Source organism: Suncus etruscus, chromosome 2, assembly GCF_024139225.1.
Source record: "Suncus etruscus isolate mSunEtr1 chromosome 2, mSunEtr1.pri.cur, whole genome shotgun sequence".
Lineage (NCBI taxonomy): Eukaryota > Metazoa > Chordata > Mammalia > Eulipotyphla > Soricidae > Suncus > Suncus etruscus.
The window spans coordinates 66250004-66269135 of record NC_064849.1 but is presented as its reverse complement, the minus strand read 5'-3'; the positions used below and the strand labels follow the sequence as shown (position 1 = coordinate 66269135).

At 46.7% G+C, this 19132-nt stretch overlaps 1 protein-coding gene and 1 non-coding gene across 2 annotated transcripts; one reads left to right on the top strand and one right to left on the bottom strand.

The window, feature by feature from the left end:
• The first annotated feature begins 1642 nt into the window (after positions 1-1642).
• On the top strand, positions 1643-1746 carry LOC126002340 (U6 spliceosomal RNA). Its single transcript, XR_007493077.1, has one exon. It is a non-coding gene; the product is annotated as a U6 spliceosomal RNA (small nuclear RNA).
• A 1115-nt stretch (positions 1747-2861) lies between these two features.
• On the bottom strand, positions 2862-17552 carry C2H14orf93 (chromosome 2 C14orf93 homolog). Its single transcript, XM_049768615.1, has 6 exons — positions 16832-17552; positions 14410-14730; positions 7238-7299; positions 6926-7029; positions 4548-4660; positions 2862-3521 (listed from the first exon to the last, which is right to left on the bottom strand). Exons 1-6 carry the CDS (start codon positions 17432-17434, stop codon positions 3102-3104), a joined length of 1623 nt encoding a protein of 540 aa, XP_049624572.1. The 5' UTR covers positions 17435-17552; the 3' UTR covers positions 2862-3101.
• Between the last annotated feature and the right edge of the window lie 1580 nt (positions 17553-19132).

Genomic DNA, 19132 nt, shown 5'->3' with positions numbered 1-19132 from the left:
GAATGATAGCACAGCAATAGGGCATTTACCTTGCACGCAGCCAACCCAGGACAGACCTGCTTCATTCCCTGCACCCCATATGGTCCTCCGAGCCTGCCAGAAGTGGTTTCTGAGCGCAGAGCCAGGAGTAACGCGAGTGCCACCGGATGTGACTCCCCAAAAAAGTTCAAGTCATTGAGGGGGGTCCTGACTGAGTTAGGAGTGCCCATTTGAAGTCAGTAACCAGTGTTTGGGACCATGTCTGGTGTACTGACAGTGATGGGTTGCAGTAGAGCTCAGACATTCCAGAGGCCGAGCTGAGGCCAAGAGCTCCACTGGCCTTCCCGCTCCCCCATATCAGCAATTGTTACCATCTGTGACGTGGTTAACTCCCAAACCCATATTTCTGTCCTTAGATTTAAAACTCAGTCAACTACTATCATAGCTTGGTTATATAAAATATTCATATGTGGGGCCAGAGAGATAGCACAGTGGTAGGGCATTTGTCTTGCAAGCACTGATGAATGGTGAATCAATGGTGGTTCAAATCCCAGCATCCCTTATGTTCCCCGTGCCTGCCAGGAGTGAATTCTGAGCAGAGAGCCAGGAGAGTCACCGATGTGGCCCAAAAAGAAAAAGAAAGCATTCATGTGGCTAACCTCCAGAACAGAATTCACTTTCCCTGCCTCCAGCATTCCGGATCATGACATCCACTCTGTTCCCTAAGCTGGACACGTGCAAATCAACCATCTATCCTTCCTAGACCTTAAATTCAACCCAGTCCTCTGTTTTCCTTAAATAGCTCTCAGACCTGGGTCTCCTCATCACCTCCATGAACAGGCTCTCTCCTGAGCCACTGAAAAAAAATTTTCTACTCAGGAGATCTTCCTGCAATATATCTTGTTCCAATGGCAAGTGACTCCTCTAAAAGTGTTTCCTTGTCTCTGTCCTTTCGATGGGTGATGTGGCTCAGATATAAAACAATTCATATAGTCAGGGTCCTGGGCTTGATCTCAGCACCGCAAAAATAGAGTAATTATATAATATTAAATACCTTTTTGCTGCCCTTCAAATAAAGTTTATTTTCTACGTAAGGTTTCTCTAGCTCTGCAGCCTCTTCCCTTCCACTAAAATTGTCTGCGATACAGTTGTGCATTGTGTTCTCACTCATATCTGGACTTTTATACTTTTTGTTGCCTTTGTATGGAACTCTATCCTGGCCTCCCTTTCCCTTCTTGTTCGTTTTTTGTTTTGGGGTGCTCCGGCTTTCTCCTGGCTCTATGTTCATGGATCACTCCTGGTGCTTGGGGGCTGATATGCATTGCTGGGAATTAACCATCCTCAGCTGCATACAAGGCAAGCATCTTAATCCCTACACTATCTCTCTAGCCCTCAGTTATCGTTTTCAACGCTTTTCTCTCTTAGGAACCTTTCCAAACCACCAGCACACATTAGCTGACCTCTTCTGAAGTTCGCAGCACTAGTAGCTGTACCCCATCACCCCGATTCCAAGTAATTTCACTGCTTGGCTTCCTGACTTGGCAATAAAATCTCTCATCAGTATCTAACTGATCAATAAAATATTCATAGCACCTAGCAAATAATTGGGTATCTAGCAAGCAAGTAGTTTTTGTTATATGAATGAAATAGAAAGTAATTTTTAGTGCTCTATTCAGCAGTATATATACTAAAACTGGAACGATATTGAGGTTAGCATGGCTCCTGTGCAAGGATGACATGCGAATTTGTGAAATGTTTCATGTCTTTTTTTTTTTTTTTTTTTGGTTTTTGGTTTTTGGGCCACACCTGGCGGTGCTTACTCCTGGCTGTCTGCTCAGAAATAGCTCCTGGCAGGCACGGGGGACCATATGGGACACCGGGATTCGAACCAATCACCTTTGGTCCTGGATCGGCTGCTTGCAAGGCAAACACTGCTGTGCTATCTCTCCGGGCCCCGTGTTTCATGTCTTAAAATGTTATTTTTACTTCGCAATCCATATGTGTATGTTGTGTGTGTGCACAAACCCCTTTATCCTCACTATATAGCATGGCTATCAGAACTCAGAAATAGCTGCAAAGCACTATATGGCTTGATCACAAGGTAAGAGAGCAGATTCAGGTGAGATGTGGAAATTCTTTATGCCTTAGTTTTCTTATGTTTGGTATAGAAACCATAAAGTATGCCTGTGTAATTCAATAAACAATAGTTATTTGGGAGCCAGAGTACAGCAGGTAAGGTGCTTGCCTTGCCCATGGCTGATCCAGGTTCAATTCCTGACACCACATACGGCCCCCGAGCCTATCAGAAGTAATTCCTGAGTGCTAAACCAGGAGTAACCCCTGAGTATCACCAAGTGTTCTCCCCTCAAAAAAAAAAAAAAAAAAAAAAAAAAAAAAAAAAAAAAAGGAGGGCTGGAGAGATAGCATAGAGGTAAGGTGTTTGCCTTTCATGCAGGAGGTCATCGGTTCGAATCCTGGGGTCCCATATGGTCCCCCGTGCCTGCCAGGAGCAATTTCTGAGCCTGGAGCCAGGAATAACCCCTGAGCACTGCCGGGTATGACCCAAAAACCACAAAAAAAAAAAACGAGAAAGAAAAACAATAGTTATTATTTCCTAAACTGAATTCCAGAATAGGGATGGAGTCGGCCTTGTGCCCAGAAGAATTGAGCCCATCACCAAACTGCCCAGCAGGTGGCAGTGTTCTCCTGGGCTGGCCCTCAGCGGCTGCTACTGCCCAAGTCACCAGCCAGCAGAAGGTACAACCAAGGCTACTTCTTACCCAGATCCTTGTATGAAACCAGGAAAAACCCCAAGTCAGAGTCTAGAGCATATATTAAGAAGGCTTCTTGCTTCTTAGACCCATCTTCCACCTTTGCTCATATCAGTTCTTCCGAGGCACTGTTTATTCTTAGGAATAAGCGTTTTCTAGTTTGTCATTCACAGTGGAGGAGTTTTCTCTCCTAGATAAGTCCTTTTTTTTTTTTTAAATCCTGTCAGTGCTGTCAGCTTCCACTTGCAATGGGGACTGTGTTAACAGAGGCAGAGCTCCTTTCTCAGACCACAGCCACTATGACAATACACCACCGTTTCTGAGGCCTAGAGGAAATCTGTATTACAGATTTCACTCGTCCTTTTCTACCTTGACTTCAATGAAGGAGTTCAAGTCAGGACAGCAGGTTTTGTGGGGTGCATCAAAAGATGGGGAAACAGGTACATTCTCTTCACCTCCTTCATCTTCCTCTTCTTGGAAATTAGGATTATAAAGTTCTGGTGGAAGAAGCTGGGCTTCCGCCGATGGTAGTCGGTCTGAGGGAGGCCCATATACACGGTTGGCCTTAGCACCGTGCTTCGAGTTGGCATCCAGGTGGTAGCAGAGCTCTGTGAGGCGCTGAGCCCGGAAGCGGGGCGGCCGTGCCACCCAAACACCTGGTTCATTCAGACTATCCTCCTCATCTGACATCAGCTCTTCTGTCACATCCTTCCATAGACGCTGGTCCTCAGGCCCAAAATGCCTCATTATACTGGACCGGTTAGCAAAAAGCTGAGGTAGGAAAACAGGAAAGAGATGAGAAAGAAACAATCTATGGGGGCTAGAGAGATAAGTACAGCAGGTAAGGTGCTTGCCTTGCACGTACCATCCTGGTTTCAATTCTCAGTACCCCATAGGGTCCCAAAGCACTGCCAGAAGTAAGTCTAGGCCATACTAGTATTCATGCAGTTTGGGGGATCTCACTAGGTGCTTCTGCATGCCAAGTCTGAGTACAACCCTTTGAACTTTATCTCCCCAATCCATCCTGAGAACTTTATAAAGTCACTCAGCCATACTTCAGCTCTTTCTTGCCAGAATCCTAAACAGTGGGACTGTCATGATCACCTTAATATGGCACAAGAGTTCAAACATCTCAAGGTCTTCATGGAGAGAGCTCAATAGGCTGTGTGTAAGCTTTGCGTGTAAAAGATCTGGTTTGATCCCCCAGCACTAGTCCTAAGCTCTCCTGGAAACAATCCTCAGTACTGAGCTGAGAGTAGCTCTCAAGCATTACAGGATGTGGCCCCACAAAATAATTTTTTTTTTGTATTCTTGTTTTTCGGTCACACCCGGTGGTGCTCAGAAATAACTCCTGGCAGGCTTGGGGAACCATATGGGATGCCGGGAATCGAACCAGGGTCCTTCCTGTGTTGTCTGCATGGAAGGCACACCCTACTGCTGTGCTATCTCTCTAGCCCAACATTTAAATAAAGATGTCAAAAAAAGGAAGTAAACCCCAGAGGACAGAGAGATAATATTGGGTGAAGGTGCCTTCACAACAGAGCACTGCAGGGCCCAAGCAGCGCTACATCCTCTGGCCTGTTCATACAACTGCCTGCCTGGTTGGCTGAGAGTCACTGGCAGGGACCCCTGGATTCCCTGAGCACTACTTGGGAGGACTCACGGCTCCTCTACCCACCAACCCCCCAAAGTAAGCCAAACCAAATTTCAGCTCTTATGCTTGACAGGCAAGTACTTTATACCACTGGGCCCTATGGTTAGAGCTTAGCATCTTGAAAGGAAAGTCTAGAAACCTACCCGGTATCTGCGGCTGCGAAGTTTCTTATCTTCTTTTTCCTTCAGGCCTTTAAAAGGGTTCAGGGAGTTGCGGTACTCTCGCCTCTTGGTAAGGAAGTAGGCCACACAGGCTCCTGGGAAGGGTCAGAATTACTACCTAGATGGCAGGCTTTCTGGATCTCATCACCACTACCAATCATTCTCTCCCCTTTGACTTGGCTCTCTTTCTTCAGTCCTATTTCCTGTATATCCCCACTAGGAAAGGGCAACTCCAATTGCTTCCATAGCTGCTCCCCCTCCCAGCTAATTCTACCCCATTCTACTCTGCTAATAGTGATTTTTTTTTTTTTTTTTTTTTTTAGTTTTTGGGCCACACCTGGCGGTGTTCAGGGTTACTCCTGGCTCTGCACTCAGAAATCACTCCTGGCAGGCTTGGAGTCCATGTAGGATGCCAGGGATCAAATTCAGGTCTTTTCCTGGTCAGCTTCGTGCAAGGCAAGCACCCTAATGCTTTGCTATTGCTCTGGCCCCATCTGCTGATAGTGAATTTAAATGTTTTTTCTTTTTTTGGTCTTTGGGTCACACCCGGCAGAGCTCAGGGGTTACTCCTGGCTCTGTGCTCAGAAATCGCCCCTGGGCCCAGAGAGATAGCACAGCAGCGTTTGCCTCACAAGCAGCCATCCAGGACCTAAGGTGGTTGGTTCGAATCCCGGTGTCCCATATGGTCCCTGCCAGGAGTAACTCCTGAGCACCACCGGGTGTGGTTCAAAAACCAAAAAAAAAAAAAAAAAAAAGAAATCGCCCCTGGCAGGCTCGGGGGACCATATGGGATGCCAGGATTCGAACTACTGTCCTACTGCATGCAAGGCAAATGCCTTACCTCCATGCTATCTCTCCAACCCCGAATTTAAATGTTTTTTTAGCAGTTTTCTTTTTTCTTTTATTTTTATTTTTGGGAGGAGCACATCTGGCAATGCTCAGAGGTTATTCCTCACTCTGTGCTCACGGATCACTCCTGGTGGATCATATGGAGTTCTGGGAATCAAATTGGGGTCGGCCATGTGCAAAACAAATACGGTCCCTGCTGTACTGTCACTTCAACCCCAAAAGAAGTTCTCTGTCTCTCTTTGTCTCTGTCTGTCTGTCTGTCTGTCTCTCTCTCTCATGCTTTTTTTTTTGGTTTTTGGTTTTTGGTTTTTGGGTCACACCCGGCAGAGCTCAGGGGTTACTCCTGGCTTCATGCTCAGAAATCGCTCCTGGCAGGCTCAGGGGACCATATGGGACACCGGGATTCAAACCGATGACCTTCTGCATGAAAGGCAAACGCCTTACCTCCATGCTATCTCTCCAGCCCCCTCTCTCATGCTTTTATGCCAGAGAGCTCAAATCCAGGACCTCACATATGAGAGGCAAGTACTCTACCACAGAGCAACATTCCTGGCCAACTGAGGCTTTCAGGGTTCAATACAGTCAATTACCAGAATAACAAGGATAACAGAAACAAAGAACGTAGAATTTGGCACAAAAGACCTGTGTTAGCATTCTCAGCATTTTTCAAAATACCCTGAATGCAGGTCCTGAAGGAACATCACAGGTGATGGCATTCTATCCTTTCCTCCCCACCCATTTCCCTTTTGGAACTCAGTAGGAAAATAAAAGCCAGCTAGTCCTTGGTCCCAGGGTATAGTGAGGAGAAGAAAGAAACTGAGTGGAAAAGGAGAAACACAAGTATGAAAGGATGAAGGCCAGGGGCCAAGTGGTCTCAGATGCATTGGTTATGTTAAAAAAGCACAGAACCAGGGGGCCAGAGAGATAGCACAGTGGTAGGGCATTTGCCTTGCACACAGCCAATCTAGGACAGATGGTGGTTCTAATCCTGGCATCCCATACAGTCCCTTGGCCTGCCAGGAGTGATTTCTGAGCACAGAGCCAGGAGTAACCCCTGAGTGCTGCCGGGTGTGACCCAAAAACAAACAAACAAACAAACAAAAGGACAGAACTAAATATCCAAGCCAAAGGCAACAACAATGGAATCAAGAGACCCAAACTTTAACAATCTAAATTTAAAATGGGCCTGTTATACTGGCAGACTGGGAATAGGGGGGTGGTATGGGATGTACCTGGGGGACATCAGTGGAGGGAGGTGGATACTGGCCATGGGACTGGCCTTGATTCATTGTATGTCTGAAACCCAACTATGAAGGACTTTGGAAATCACAATAGTTTCAATAAAATTAAAATTTAAAAAAGCCAATTAGAAACTAATCCTATGAATACATAGATGAGAATAGCCCAAAGATTTTCTAAGTCCACTGTTGTCAAAACTACCAAAATTCTCTTCATTATTCTTCTCTGGCTAAGAGCAAGGGGTAGATGGGAGTTAGTGGAGTTTTTCTCACCTTTTAGCTCTTTATCAGTATAATTGAGGGGACTGGTCACCAGTTGCTGCTTGAGTTTTTCCAGAAGGAACTTCACTACTGAAATATTCCAAGAGGATTTGATACTGCCACAAAGAGAAGAGAGTAAATAAAAGCAGTCAACTCTTTAAGAGCGAGACACAAAGATTCCCAGAACTATTCAACTTGATGATGACTCCTCCATGGCTATGAGAGGACACGAAGGGCAACCATGAGGTCAGTGTCTCGACAGCCCCTCTGCTTGGTTCCCTTAAATAAAGAAGCTCATGATGGTTTCCCTCAAGAGGATCATACCTTTCAGACCCATTGAATCGCTTGTCATTGGTGATGTGGTTATGCACATTGTGGACCAATTTCTAGGGGGGAAAAAACAAACACAGAATCAAGCCAGGAGTGGATAAGATGAAACCTGCCTATGCCTGACATTAAGGGGCTTCTGTACCTGAATCCTTCCCCATCTAAGCCCTGTTCATATCAAGAAACTTTCTAAAAAAAAAAAAAAAAAGAAAAGAAACTTTCTTTGTTTTTGTTTTTTTTGGGGGGTCACACCTGGCAGTGCTCAGGGATTACTCCTGGCTCTATGCTCAGAAATTGCTCTTGGCAGGCTCGGGGGACCATATGAGATGCTGGGATTCGAACCACCATCCCTCTGCATGCAAGGCAAACGCACTACCTCCATGCTATATCTCTGGCCCCGAGAAATTTTCTTGACCAGAGAGATGAGCCAAGGTAGTATTTCCAAAAGGGCCTTCACGTCAAGGTTCCAGAATCATCCCTCCTCTTACTGTGCTGCTGGAGACTATGATAATCACCAGAGTAGAGGGTCTAAAACATATTCACACTTATTCCTGAAGCAAATAGTAAAGCAAGTAAACCCTGGGTATTTCAAACCCTGGGCCTCTACCACTGAGCTATATCATCCCAAAATTTAGGGGGGTGGGGTGCCATCTGGCAGGCCCAGGGGACCATATGGGATTCTGGGAATCAAACCTTGCTGTGTGCAAGGCAAATGCCCTATCCACTATACAATCATTCTGACTACAATATTTCTTTTTTGAGGGGGCACACCCAGTGACGCTCAGGGGTTACTCCTGGCTATGCATTCAGAAATCGCTCCTGGCTCAGAGGACCATATGGGATACTGGCGATTGAACCAAGGTCCATCCTGGATCAGCCTTATGCAAGATTAATGCCCTACTGCTGCACTATCTCCAGCTCCTATTTCTTTCCTTTTTAAAAGATATTTTCTCCAGGTCTGGAAAAATAATGCAGTGGGTAGGGTTTTTGCCTTGCATGCAGCAGACCAGGATTTGATCACATCCCATATGTTCCCTGAGTCTGCCAGGAGTAATTCCTAGGCACAGAGCCAGGAGAAAACTTAGAGTGCTGCCAGTTGTGGTACAAATCCCCTCAAATAAAACATTTTCCCCTATATTTCTTTTATTTGTTTATTTTTGTTTTTTAGGGGGCCACACCCAGCAGCGCTAGGGGTTAACCTGAATCTGTGCTCAGAAATTGTTCCTGGCTCAAGGGACCATATGGGATGCCGAGAATAGAACCCAGGTCCGTCCTGGGTCTGCCGCTTGCAAGGCAAACACCCTACCACTGTGCTATTTCTTGGGCCCATTATATGTTGGTCAGAGTGATAGGTTCCAGAGTGACAGAACAGCAAATAAAGTGCTTGCCTTGCATGTAGTCAATCTGGGGTTCAATCCCTAGTACCCTATATGGTCCCCAAAACATCACCAGGAGTGATACTTAAATGCAAACCCAGGAATAAGCCCTGAGCACTGCACCTCCCCCAAAAAAGTATCGTTCAAAATCTTCTAAAGTTGATGCCGCAGGGAAATGGCTCAAGTTTGTCCACAGCATCATATTTTGCACATTACCACAAATCTCAGGGGCACTTATACCAAGTCTAAAAAACATACCCCTAAAACAAGTATGAAATGGACAGGATCTTGGAGGCTATCTCCCATCCTCTCATTCACATGGTAAAACAGGCTTTTTTTTTTTTTTTTTTTTTTTTGGTTTTTGGGCCACACCCAGCGTTGCTCAGGGGTTACTCCTGGCTGTCTGCTCAGAAATAGCTCCTGGCAGGCACGGGGGATCATATGGGACACCGGGATTCGAACCAACCACCTTTGATCCTGGGTCGGCTGTTTGCAAGGCAAACACCGCTCTGCTATCTCTCCGGGCCCAACAGGCTGTCTTTTAAATTTGCTGACAGATCCCTTTAACAATGGGTTCTCACTAGTTTTTGTTTTGTTGTACCAGGATTGAATCCATAACCACACACTTACAAGGCATGTACTTTACTATTGAGCCCCATCTCTGGCTTTTCTTTTTTTTTTTTTTGGTTTTTGGGTCACACCCGGCGGTGCTCAGGGGTTACTCCTGGCTTTCTGCTCAGAAATAGCTTCTGGCAGGCACGGGGGACCATATGGGACACCGGGATTCGAACCAACCACCTTTGGTCCTGGATCAGCTGCTTGCAAGGCAAACGCCGCTGTGCTATCTCTCCGGGCCCTCTGGCTTTTCTTTTTTTTTTTTTTTTTTGGTTTTTGGGCCACACCCTGTGACGCTCAGGGGTTACTCCTGGCTATGCGCTCAGAAGTTGCTCCTGGCTTCTTGGGGGACCATATGGGACGCCGGGGGATCGAACCATGGTCCGTCCTAGGCTAGCGCAGGCAAGGCAGGCACCTTACCTCCAGCGCCACCGCCCGGCCCCTGGCTTTTCACTAGTTTTTTGTTGGTTTGTTTTATTTTTGGGCCACACCCAGCAATACGCAGGGATTACTCCTGGCTCTGTGCTCAGAAATTGCTCCTGGTAGGCTTGGGGGACCACATGGGATGCTAGGGACCAAACCCAGGTCCGTCCCAGGTCAGCCACATACAAGGCAAACACCCTACCAGTGTGCTATCACTCTGGCCCTTTTTTTTGAACTTTAAGACAGAAACTTACATTTTCCCCCTAGTATATTTAGATTTGTTGTTTCTTATTTTATTTCCAGCTCAAGCTCCTTTGGTCACCTGAAGTTTTCCAGTCCCAAACTGATGGGCTCAAATTCAAATCTCAACTTCATCTTTAAAAATTCTCCAAATTTGGGCTGGAGCGGCGGTGTAGGCAGTAGGGCGTTTGTCTTGAATGTGCTAACGTAGGATGGACTGTGGTTAGATCCCCTGGCATCCCATATGGTCCCCCAAGCCAGGGGTGATTTCTGAGCACATAGTCATGAGTAACCCCTGAGCATCACTGAGTGTGGTCCAAAAACAAAGAAACAAACAAATTCTCCTAATTTGGGGTTGGAATGATGGCGAAGTGGTAGGGCATTTGCCTTGCATGCAGCTAACACACGATGGACCGTAGTTTGATCCCCCAGCGTCCCATATGGTCCCCCAAGTCAGGAGTGATTTCTGAGCACATAGCCAGGAGTAACCCCTGAGGATCACCGGGTATGGCCCCTCCCAAAAAATCTCTAAATTTGGGGCTAGAGAGTGGGTAAGACATTTTGCCTTGCATACACCCAACCTGAGTGGATCCCTGGCATTCCATATGATCCCCCAAGCACCATCAGGAATGATTCCTAAGTACAGAGCCAAGTAACCCATTTGGGTGTGACTCAAAAACAAACAAACAAATATCCCCAATTTACCTTACTCTAATTTACTTCTACCGTTATGGCTGACTGAGACTAACAATGTCAATTTAGGAAAGTAAGCCATTGTGATATGAGACCCATTCTAAGAAAGGCCGTTATTATTACTTCATATTTGATAATCGTGTTACCTCTGAGAATTTCGAACTAATGGAATTACAGTAGAAGGATGATGTGGTTTCAAAAAGAATTTGAGCTACAGAAGAAATTTAACAAAGGAGGTGGGGAGAGGACGTAGCTTCCAATTCGAGTGGCTTGGAAGATATCAGCTGCTATCAAACAGCTTGAAGCAGACAGGGAAAATACTCTGGACAATAATAAGTGTTAAGACTGTAAAGGCTGTTGGCTCACCTATCCCCTATGCAAGCTAAAAATAACTAGACTTCCCCAGTGGGTAGGTAGAACCGGGAGCATTCCAAGAAACAAGTTTTGGTTTGATCCTTCTGGAACACAGCTACAATCAATCCACAGCAGCTTCTGCAGAAGAAGAGGCCTCTTGGATTCCTCAGGGTCAAGGTTGGGGAGTGAAGATCTGCAATGATCCCTCTTCCTCTCAATTCAGCCAGTTAGAAGAACATTTTAAACCTTCCTTAGCAAGGACAGCACAATTATCTGTCAGATCCACCAAGCTTCGCAAAGGTCAGAAAAGAGTCAAGTCTCAATACTAGACTTCACTGAAATCAGTAGACAGGAGAGGAACTAAACCGATCTTTTTTTTTTTTTTTTCTTTTTTTGACTTTTGGGCCACACCCAGCGGTGCTCAGGGGTTGCTCCTGGCTCTGCGCTCAGCAACTGGTCCTGGCAGGCTTGGGAGACCACACTGGATGCCAGGGATCGAACCCAGATCTGCCCTAGGTCGGCCGCATGCAAGGCAAAAACCCTACCGCTATGCTAACACTCCAGCCCTTAAACTGATAATTTAATGCAAATTTTGATTGTTACACAGCAATCATGAATTAAGTTTTAGGAGCTCTGGATTTCTAGGTACATGTCTCCATTTTTCATTTGTTTTGAGGTTACACCCAGCAATGCTCAGGGCTTAAAGTTGGCTCTGCACTCAGAGCTCTGCATTTTGGCAGAGCTCAAAGGACCATATAAGGTACTGGGGATTGAATTTAAATTGGCTGCATGCAAGGCGTGAGCTCTATCCATTTTCCTCCTCAGGTCCCATCACCCACTATTTTTTTCCCTTCCTTCCACATCCCCTTCTCCACCATTTCTGATAAGTGATATTTCCCTGAACATAATTAAACTCTGAAATGAAAGTTAGAAATAATGGGGCCCGGGCCCGGAGAGATAGCACAGCGGTGTTTGCCTTGCAAGCAGCCGATCCAGAACCTAAGGTGGTTGGTTTGAATCCCCATGTCCCATATGGTTCCCCAGGCCTGCCAGGAGCTATTTCTGAGCAGACAGCCAGGAGTAACCCCTAAGCACCGCCGGGTGTGACCCAAAAACCAAAAAATAATAATAATAATAATAATAATAATAATAATAATGGGGCCGGAGAGATAGCATGAAGGTAAGGCGTTTGCCTTTCATGCAGAAGGTCTTTGGTTCGAATCCCGGCGTCCTATATGGTCCCCCATGCCTGCCAGGAGCAATTCTGCCGGGTGTGACCCAAAACCACGAAAGAAAGAAAGAAAGAAAGAAAGAAAGAAAGAAAGAAAGAAAGAAAGAAAGAAAGAAAGAAAGAAAGAAAGAAAGAAAGAAAGAGAGAGAGAGAGAGAGAGAGAGAGAGAGAGAGAGAGAGAGAGAGAGAGAGAGAAAAAAGAAAGAAAAGAAAGAAAGAAAAGAAAGAAAGAAAGAAAGAAAAAGAGAGAAAGAAAGAAAGAAAGAAAGAAGAGAGAAAGAGAGAAAGAGAGAAAGAGAGAAAGAGAGAAAGAGAAAGAAGAAGAAAGAAAGAAAGAAAGAAAGAAAGAAAAAGAAAGAAAGAAAGAAAGAAAGAAAGAAAGAAAGAAAGAAAGAAAGAAAGAGAAAGAAATAAGAAAGAAAGAAAGAAAGAAAGAAAGAAAGAAAGAAAGAAAGAAAGAAAGAAAGAAAGAAAGAAAGAAAGAAAGAAAGAAAGAAAGTTGGCACTTATTATTAATGGTGTCTTCTTTTCTACCTCAATGAAAAACAAATTTAAAAAAGGAGAATAAGGGCCCGGAGAGATAGCACAGTGGCGTTTGCCTTGTAAGCAGCCGATCCAGGACCAAAGGTGGTTGGTTCGAATCCCGGTGTCCCATATGGTCCCCCGTGCCTGCCAGGAGCTATTTCTGAGCAGACAGCCAGGAGTAACCCCTGAGCACCGCCGGGTGTGGCCCAAAAAACAAAACAAAAAACAAACAAACAAAAAAAAACCTAAATAAATAAAAAGATATTCTAGAATAGGGGAAAAAAAGAAAGATATTTAAATCAAGAACTAACATATAGGGGCCGGGCGGTGGCGCAAGAGGTAAGGTGCCTGCCTTGCCTGCGCTAGCCTTGGACGGACCGCGGTTCGATCCCCCGGTGTCCCATATGGTCCCCCAAGCCAGGAGCAACTTCTGAGCGCATAGCCAGGAGTAACCCCTGAGCGTCAACGGGTGTGGCCCAAAAAACCAAAAAAAAAAAAAAAAAAAGAACTAACATATAAGGCTCAAGAGAGAATTCAACAGGTTGTTGCATGGTTGGTAGGTCGGAGGCCAAGGTTTGCTCCACAGCACCATATGGTCCCCTTGAGCACTCCTGGGAGCAATCATTAAAGATTATCACTAGGCATGACCAAAACCTAGCCCATCACCAAAAAAATGACATATACAGTACAATCTATTTTTTTAGACTGTAACAACAGTGGGAAGCCAAAGAAACAGTGCAGGAGGTAAGGCACTTGCTTGCATGCTGCTAACCCCACTTCTATCCTCAGTACTACATATGGCTCCCTGAAACCACCAGCAGTGCTCAGGAGTGTGTCCCAAAAACCAAAACCAAACAAACAAACAAACAAAAACAAAAAACAACAACAAAAAAAACTAAAAAAGGGGAATTATATAATATGACATCTAGGTTGGTTAAATTCTCAAGTGACTTCATTCACATAAGCCATTCTCTAGAGAATGGGAACCTATGAAATTTATGTAATCGTTGCATGGATAAAGAGCACCCCCATAATTTTATAAAGCTATTTCCAGGCACATGTTGATTTGAGGAACTGTGATCTTTGAAGAACTTTGAAGACAAGGTTCCCTTACACTATCAACATTGTAGACTGATGACTGGCAGAGAGAATTCTGTGCTTAGGACATTTAGTGATGTTCCCATAGTTTCAAGATACTCAAAGATTTCTGACAACTGGTTTAGTCCAATACCTTCCTGGCCTTAGAACTTTGGGATCACTAGAATCTCCAAATTTTGGAAACTGAGTTGAGGGTCTCATGCATCATTGGGGCTTGGTCTGCCTCAGGAAAGTCTGACTTTGTGCCCAAGTGTCCCCTGGAAACACAAAAACTCACCATTTCCTCAACACACCAGCTGGTCAGCCTGCTCAGTTCTTCCACTATCTTCCAGTCAGCATTATCAGACAAGTGAGGGATGGGGTCTAATTCCCTTCTCTTTAAAAAAGAGATATGTCTATCTGGAAAAGCCTAGAAATAGTACCCCTGAGAGCAGCACCATTTCTTTCTCATCTATAGACCTATGCAGTAATCTGTCGCCCCCTCATTCCTCCCACTCCAGCAGGATTCAGAGAATTCCATTCACTCAACATGGGAAGTTTCAAATCAACCCACATTCCATTTTTCACTTATCCTTCCAGACAGATGAAAAAATCAGGAAGTTGAGTTCACTCACAGAAAGTACCAGATCCCGCTTACGCCTGGCGTTCTTCTGCCCACTCGCTCTGTTCCTGCAGGGGGACATGGCAAACCCGAGAGACTGTCTTGGATCTGCAGGTCCCCCTGGACCTGAGTCATCCAAAGCACCATCCAGCACAACAGCAGCAGTGAGCATTTCCTCAGGGCGGGGTGCCACTAGCTTGGTGCCATTTTCGGGTCCTGTCTCTGAGGCAGCCCGCTGGATGGCCAACTGGGTGGCTGGTGAGAGCTGCTTGGCATAAGCGGGGACCAGCACCCGCTGTACTGTGCCCTCGGAGGCCACATAATCATCCACCAACTGAGAATATAAAAGAGAACAGCCTATTAGCCTCACCAGGCTTGGGGGAATGCCAACCATCATTCTTCGGCTAAAGATATTAAGCAGAGCGGAAAGCAAGGGGGCAATCTAGCGCTGTCGCTAAAGGCCAATGGCATGTTTACCTGAGACTCCTGAGGGAGTCTGGTAAATATTTCGTGTGTACAGGGTCCCTCATGTCAGATGCTTATCCTAAGAGTGATTGCATGGACAAGGCCTATTGCAGATGCTCTGTTTACGAGAAGTCATTTGCAGTTTGCTCTCAGGGATAAGAGATGTAGCCAGGTAAGTATTTTGTCTAGAAGGCTAAGGGAAGGATGTGTTGAGAAGGAAAACCAGGCAAGTCAAAGAACAGTAGGGCCAGAGAGATAGCATGGAGGTAAGGCGTTTGCCTTTCATGCAGGAGGTCATCGGTTCGAATCCCAGCGCCCCATATGGTCCCCCGTGCCTGCCAGGAGCAATTTCTGAGCCTGGAGCCAGGAATAACCCCTGAGCACTGCCGGGTGACCCAAAAACCAAAAAAAAAAAAAAAAAAAAAAAAAAAAAGAACAGTAGAATGGTGGAGAGGTGAGATGAGAGAAAAATGGGAACTAAGGAGAGAGATCCAGGCAGAAATCTCTAAAGATCAGCACTGCCAGCTCTCTCTTTCCCTCTGGGCCGGTCTATGCCCTCTCATTTTGATCCCACCTGCCACACTCAGCCACCAGCTCTGACATCCACTTGCCTTCCTGTGCCCTCACTCAAGGACATACACAACATGGAAAGGAAGGCAGGAGGAAGGGAGAGAGTGAGAAGTAAGGGGGGGGGGGTGGCAGCCAAGAAAACAAAACAGTGAAAGTGGGAAAGAAAAAAACACACACAGAGAAGCGGGGGAGGAGACTGAGATTTATAGACCTGTGAGCTGTTTTCTGTGCTGTGAAATCTAATTCCATCCTGTTGGCTTGGAAGCCTCCCACTTGAGACAGCCACAGCTCAGGGCATCGCCTGGCCCAGCACCCTTCGACCTCCCACAGTCCGTCCCACTTCCTCCCCTGCCATCTTGGACCACCCATCCTGTCCAGCACAGTCTGGGGGACCAGAAGTGGCATCGCTCATGCAGCCAGGCCTCCTCACTCAGTAACTGGGGAGGTCACATATTCATTTCTCAGACCCAGAAGACGGGCTGGGAAGGGGCATCTTTTTTTTTTTTTTTTGGGAGGGGGCATCTTAAGCCTTACCCCTTCCACAACCCTGCATGTCCTGCTCATCACTGGTCACTATGCGTCTGGGCCCTGGCTTGGAGAGGGCAGAGTGAGGCCAACAGACCTCCCGCTGTCTCCTGAATCACAGCACATATTACTTCCCATTTCAATGATCTCTCTAGTTGTTCGATCTCCTTTCCATAATTCCATGTGCGACATATTACTCTCTTACTTGAGACCCTCCTGTCCATTCCTTTTATTTTTCCTTTCCTTACCATCCCTCCTCCTCTGCCACCTGGCCTCACTCTCACTCTCTCATAAATGCTTTTTCCAGTGAATTTCTCCTTTCTCCCAGGCCCTTTTTCCTCCCTCAACCCTTCCTTCCTACCTGCCTCCATCTCTCCCTACACCTGCCTCTGTCATCTTTCTTAGTTCCCTCTTACCTCTTCCCTCCCTGTCTCTCTCCACCTCTGTCTGTCTCCTGACACCCCCATCTCTCTGTGCTGAGTTCCTCTTGGCAAGCAGAGGGCCCGTGATAAAATATGAATGAGCCGTCTGTGCACAGCAGGCATTCTCGCCAGGAGAGGCAGAGCTCATGGCACACGGAGACAACTGCGGAGGAGAAGGTGCCGTGCAGATCTCTAGAGAGGACGGGTCGGGCCTCCTCTGCTCCCTTACTGCACACCCCAGAAAGGCCTCCTGCTAAAGGGAATGACAGTGCAGGAAAAAACAGGGGTGCCGGCTCTGCTCAAGGTTACAGGAAACTTGGGACTATTCTGATTTCTCACAAATGCAACCAAAAACTTTTAGGAAGGGAAGAAAGGAGAGGAAGCAGAGACAAAGGCAAGCCAAGGAGCAGTCGTGGGGAGCAACCACACTGCTCTGAGCAGGGTGGTACTCACAGAATTGAGCAGTGGGGGCCCATCGCTGGCAGCCAGGGGGCACCCTGGGAGTCGCAGGTCCCTCTGGGCACCAGGGAAGCCCAAAGGCCCAGGTCCCACGGCTGAGGCTGCTCCCAGCTGTCTCAGTTCCTCGATGACCACCTGCACACCACTACCCACGCTGTCACACTCCTCTTCCACTGTCGTAGACAAGGCCTTGCAGGGAGCCCCTGTGCTCTCCTTGAGTGGCCCAGGCTCCTCCAGTGGGGAACTGTGGGCTCGATCGTCCCCCTCTGCCTCCGGAGCTGGCCCTTTCCCTTGCTTCAGCTCCCCTACTTCGTCTTGGAGTCGTTTCAATAATTCATTGTTAGCCTTGGCAAGGCCCAGAGCAGCCTCGGCCAGGCCCACAGCCTTATCCACGCGCTGGTAGATGATGTGCAGGAGCTGCTCCGAGCTCTGCACTGCCAGGCCATGTCCTGTTACGGTGATGGGGGTGCCACCAGGCGTATTCCCACCCTGGGAGCCTGTGCTGCCCCCACTGCCCTCGTTCTTGCAGGCACAGCAGCAGCACCGGGCCTCACTGCCACTGGGTGGGGAGAAGAGGATGGTGGCACTGAAGGACATGGCTAGGTGAAGCAGTGAGGATACAGCTTAGCTGCTAGCCTGCTCTGACAGGTGTCTTTGTTTCCTGGACGTCTGGAGTTAGGCCGGATGTGCTGGTCTCTCTCCTTTACTGGCCTTTTTCATGGACGTTGACCACAAGAGCTGGTTGGGAGTGTAGAGGAGCAGGCAGGCTGAGAGGTAATGTGCAGTCCATGGCTGTCTTCCCTCAGCCTGCACAGAGACGCATCTATCTCCCTGTAGTGTCTTGTACTCCTCTGCACTGGAAAGGAAGTGCCTTTTTGATGTGCAGTTTCAGAGGGTAGTGAGCATAGACCCCACCTCTCTCCAGTGCAACCTAAGGAACAGAGACAGACCCTCAAAACGCCCACCGGCATCTGGAAAAATTAAATTAAGGAAGAAACTGTATACATCTTCTCATTGCTTTATATTGCATTTTACTTCCTTAACATAATTCTTGTTTATTTTGTTTGGGGGCTACACCTGGCAGTGTTCAGACCTTATTCGTGGCTCTGTGCTCACAATTAACTTCAGGCAGGGCTCAGGGGATCAAACGAAGTGCCAGGTATCAGAACGGGGGAAAGGACAGGGAGAATGTTGACCATGTACAAGGCAAGAGCAATGCTATCTCTCTAGTCCCTCTCGACAATTCTTTAGCGAGTTCAGAATGCTTCACTTAGGTTATCTCGTGCACACAACAGTTCTTAGCAACACTTATCACCCAGGTCCAGAGAAGATACATACACAAAAGTTATCTATCTTTTTCAAGGTTAGAAGGCGACAGTAGATTCCTGTTATTGCTACTTTCAATCTAGTGTTTAATCTTTTTTTCTTTTGACTGATACCACTTTTTGTTGACATAAAGAATCATGATTCCACCCTTTCTATAATTTCCATGCAGATGCTTTCAAAGGTATACGTGACTCACTGCAGCCCTCTCATGTCACCAACCTCCATAACATCAGGGATGAATGTTTCAGGGATGAGGAGGAAAATGAAATGAAAACCAGATCCAAGAAATGAACAAGTGGGCCTGGAGAGATAGCACAGCGGCGTTTGCCTTGCAAGCAGCCGATCCAGGACCAAAGGTGGTTGGTTCGAATCCCGGTGTCCCATATGGTCCCCCGTGCCTGCCAGGAGCTATTTCTGAGCAGACAGCCAGGAGCGACCCCTGAGCACTGCCGGGTGTGGCCCAAAAACCAAAAAAAAAGAAATGAACAAATGACAGGGCTGCAAGACCCTCTCATATTCGACATGTGGGGCCCCATCTCTGTTGGAAATCCTCTACCTGGCACCCAGAGAATCACCTCTGGGGCCCTCATCTTTACTCTCAACCTCCCTCAGGAAGGAGTCAAAGCTCAACAGGAATGCCAAAAGAGCTAAGTGCCACCACTTTCTCCACACAGCCATACTCTACAAAGAATGAGAAAGAAGAAAAACTGTCAGTGACAAACCAAACTGTCTCCTTTGAATCACTGTAATTAAGCAACCAAACTACTTGGGGGAAAGGGGAAGAAGTGTGGAAAGGCTGGTTTGTATTACTTCTTACTGTCATTTTCTAAAGGATACTTGAATAAAGAAAATAAGAATGCTTCTGTCTGAAGTTCTGTGACAAAATTATTATTTTGTTTTTTGTTTTTGGGTCACACTCAGCGGCACTCAGGGTTTATCCTGGCTCTGCGCTCAGAAATCGCTCCTGGC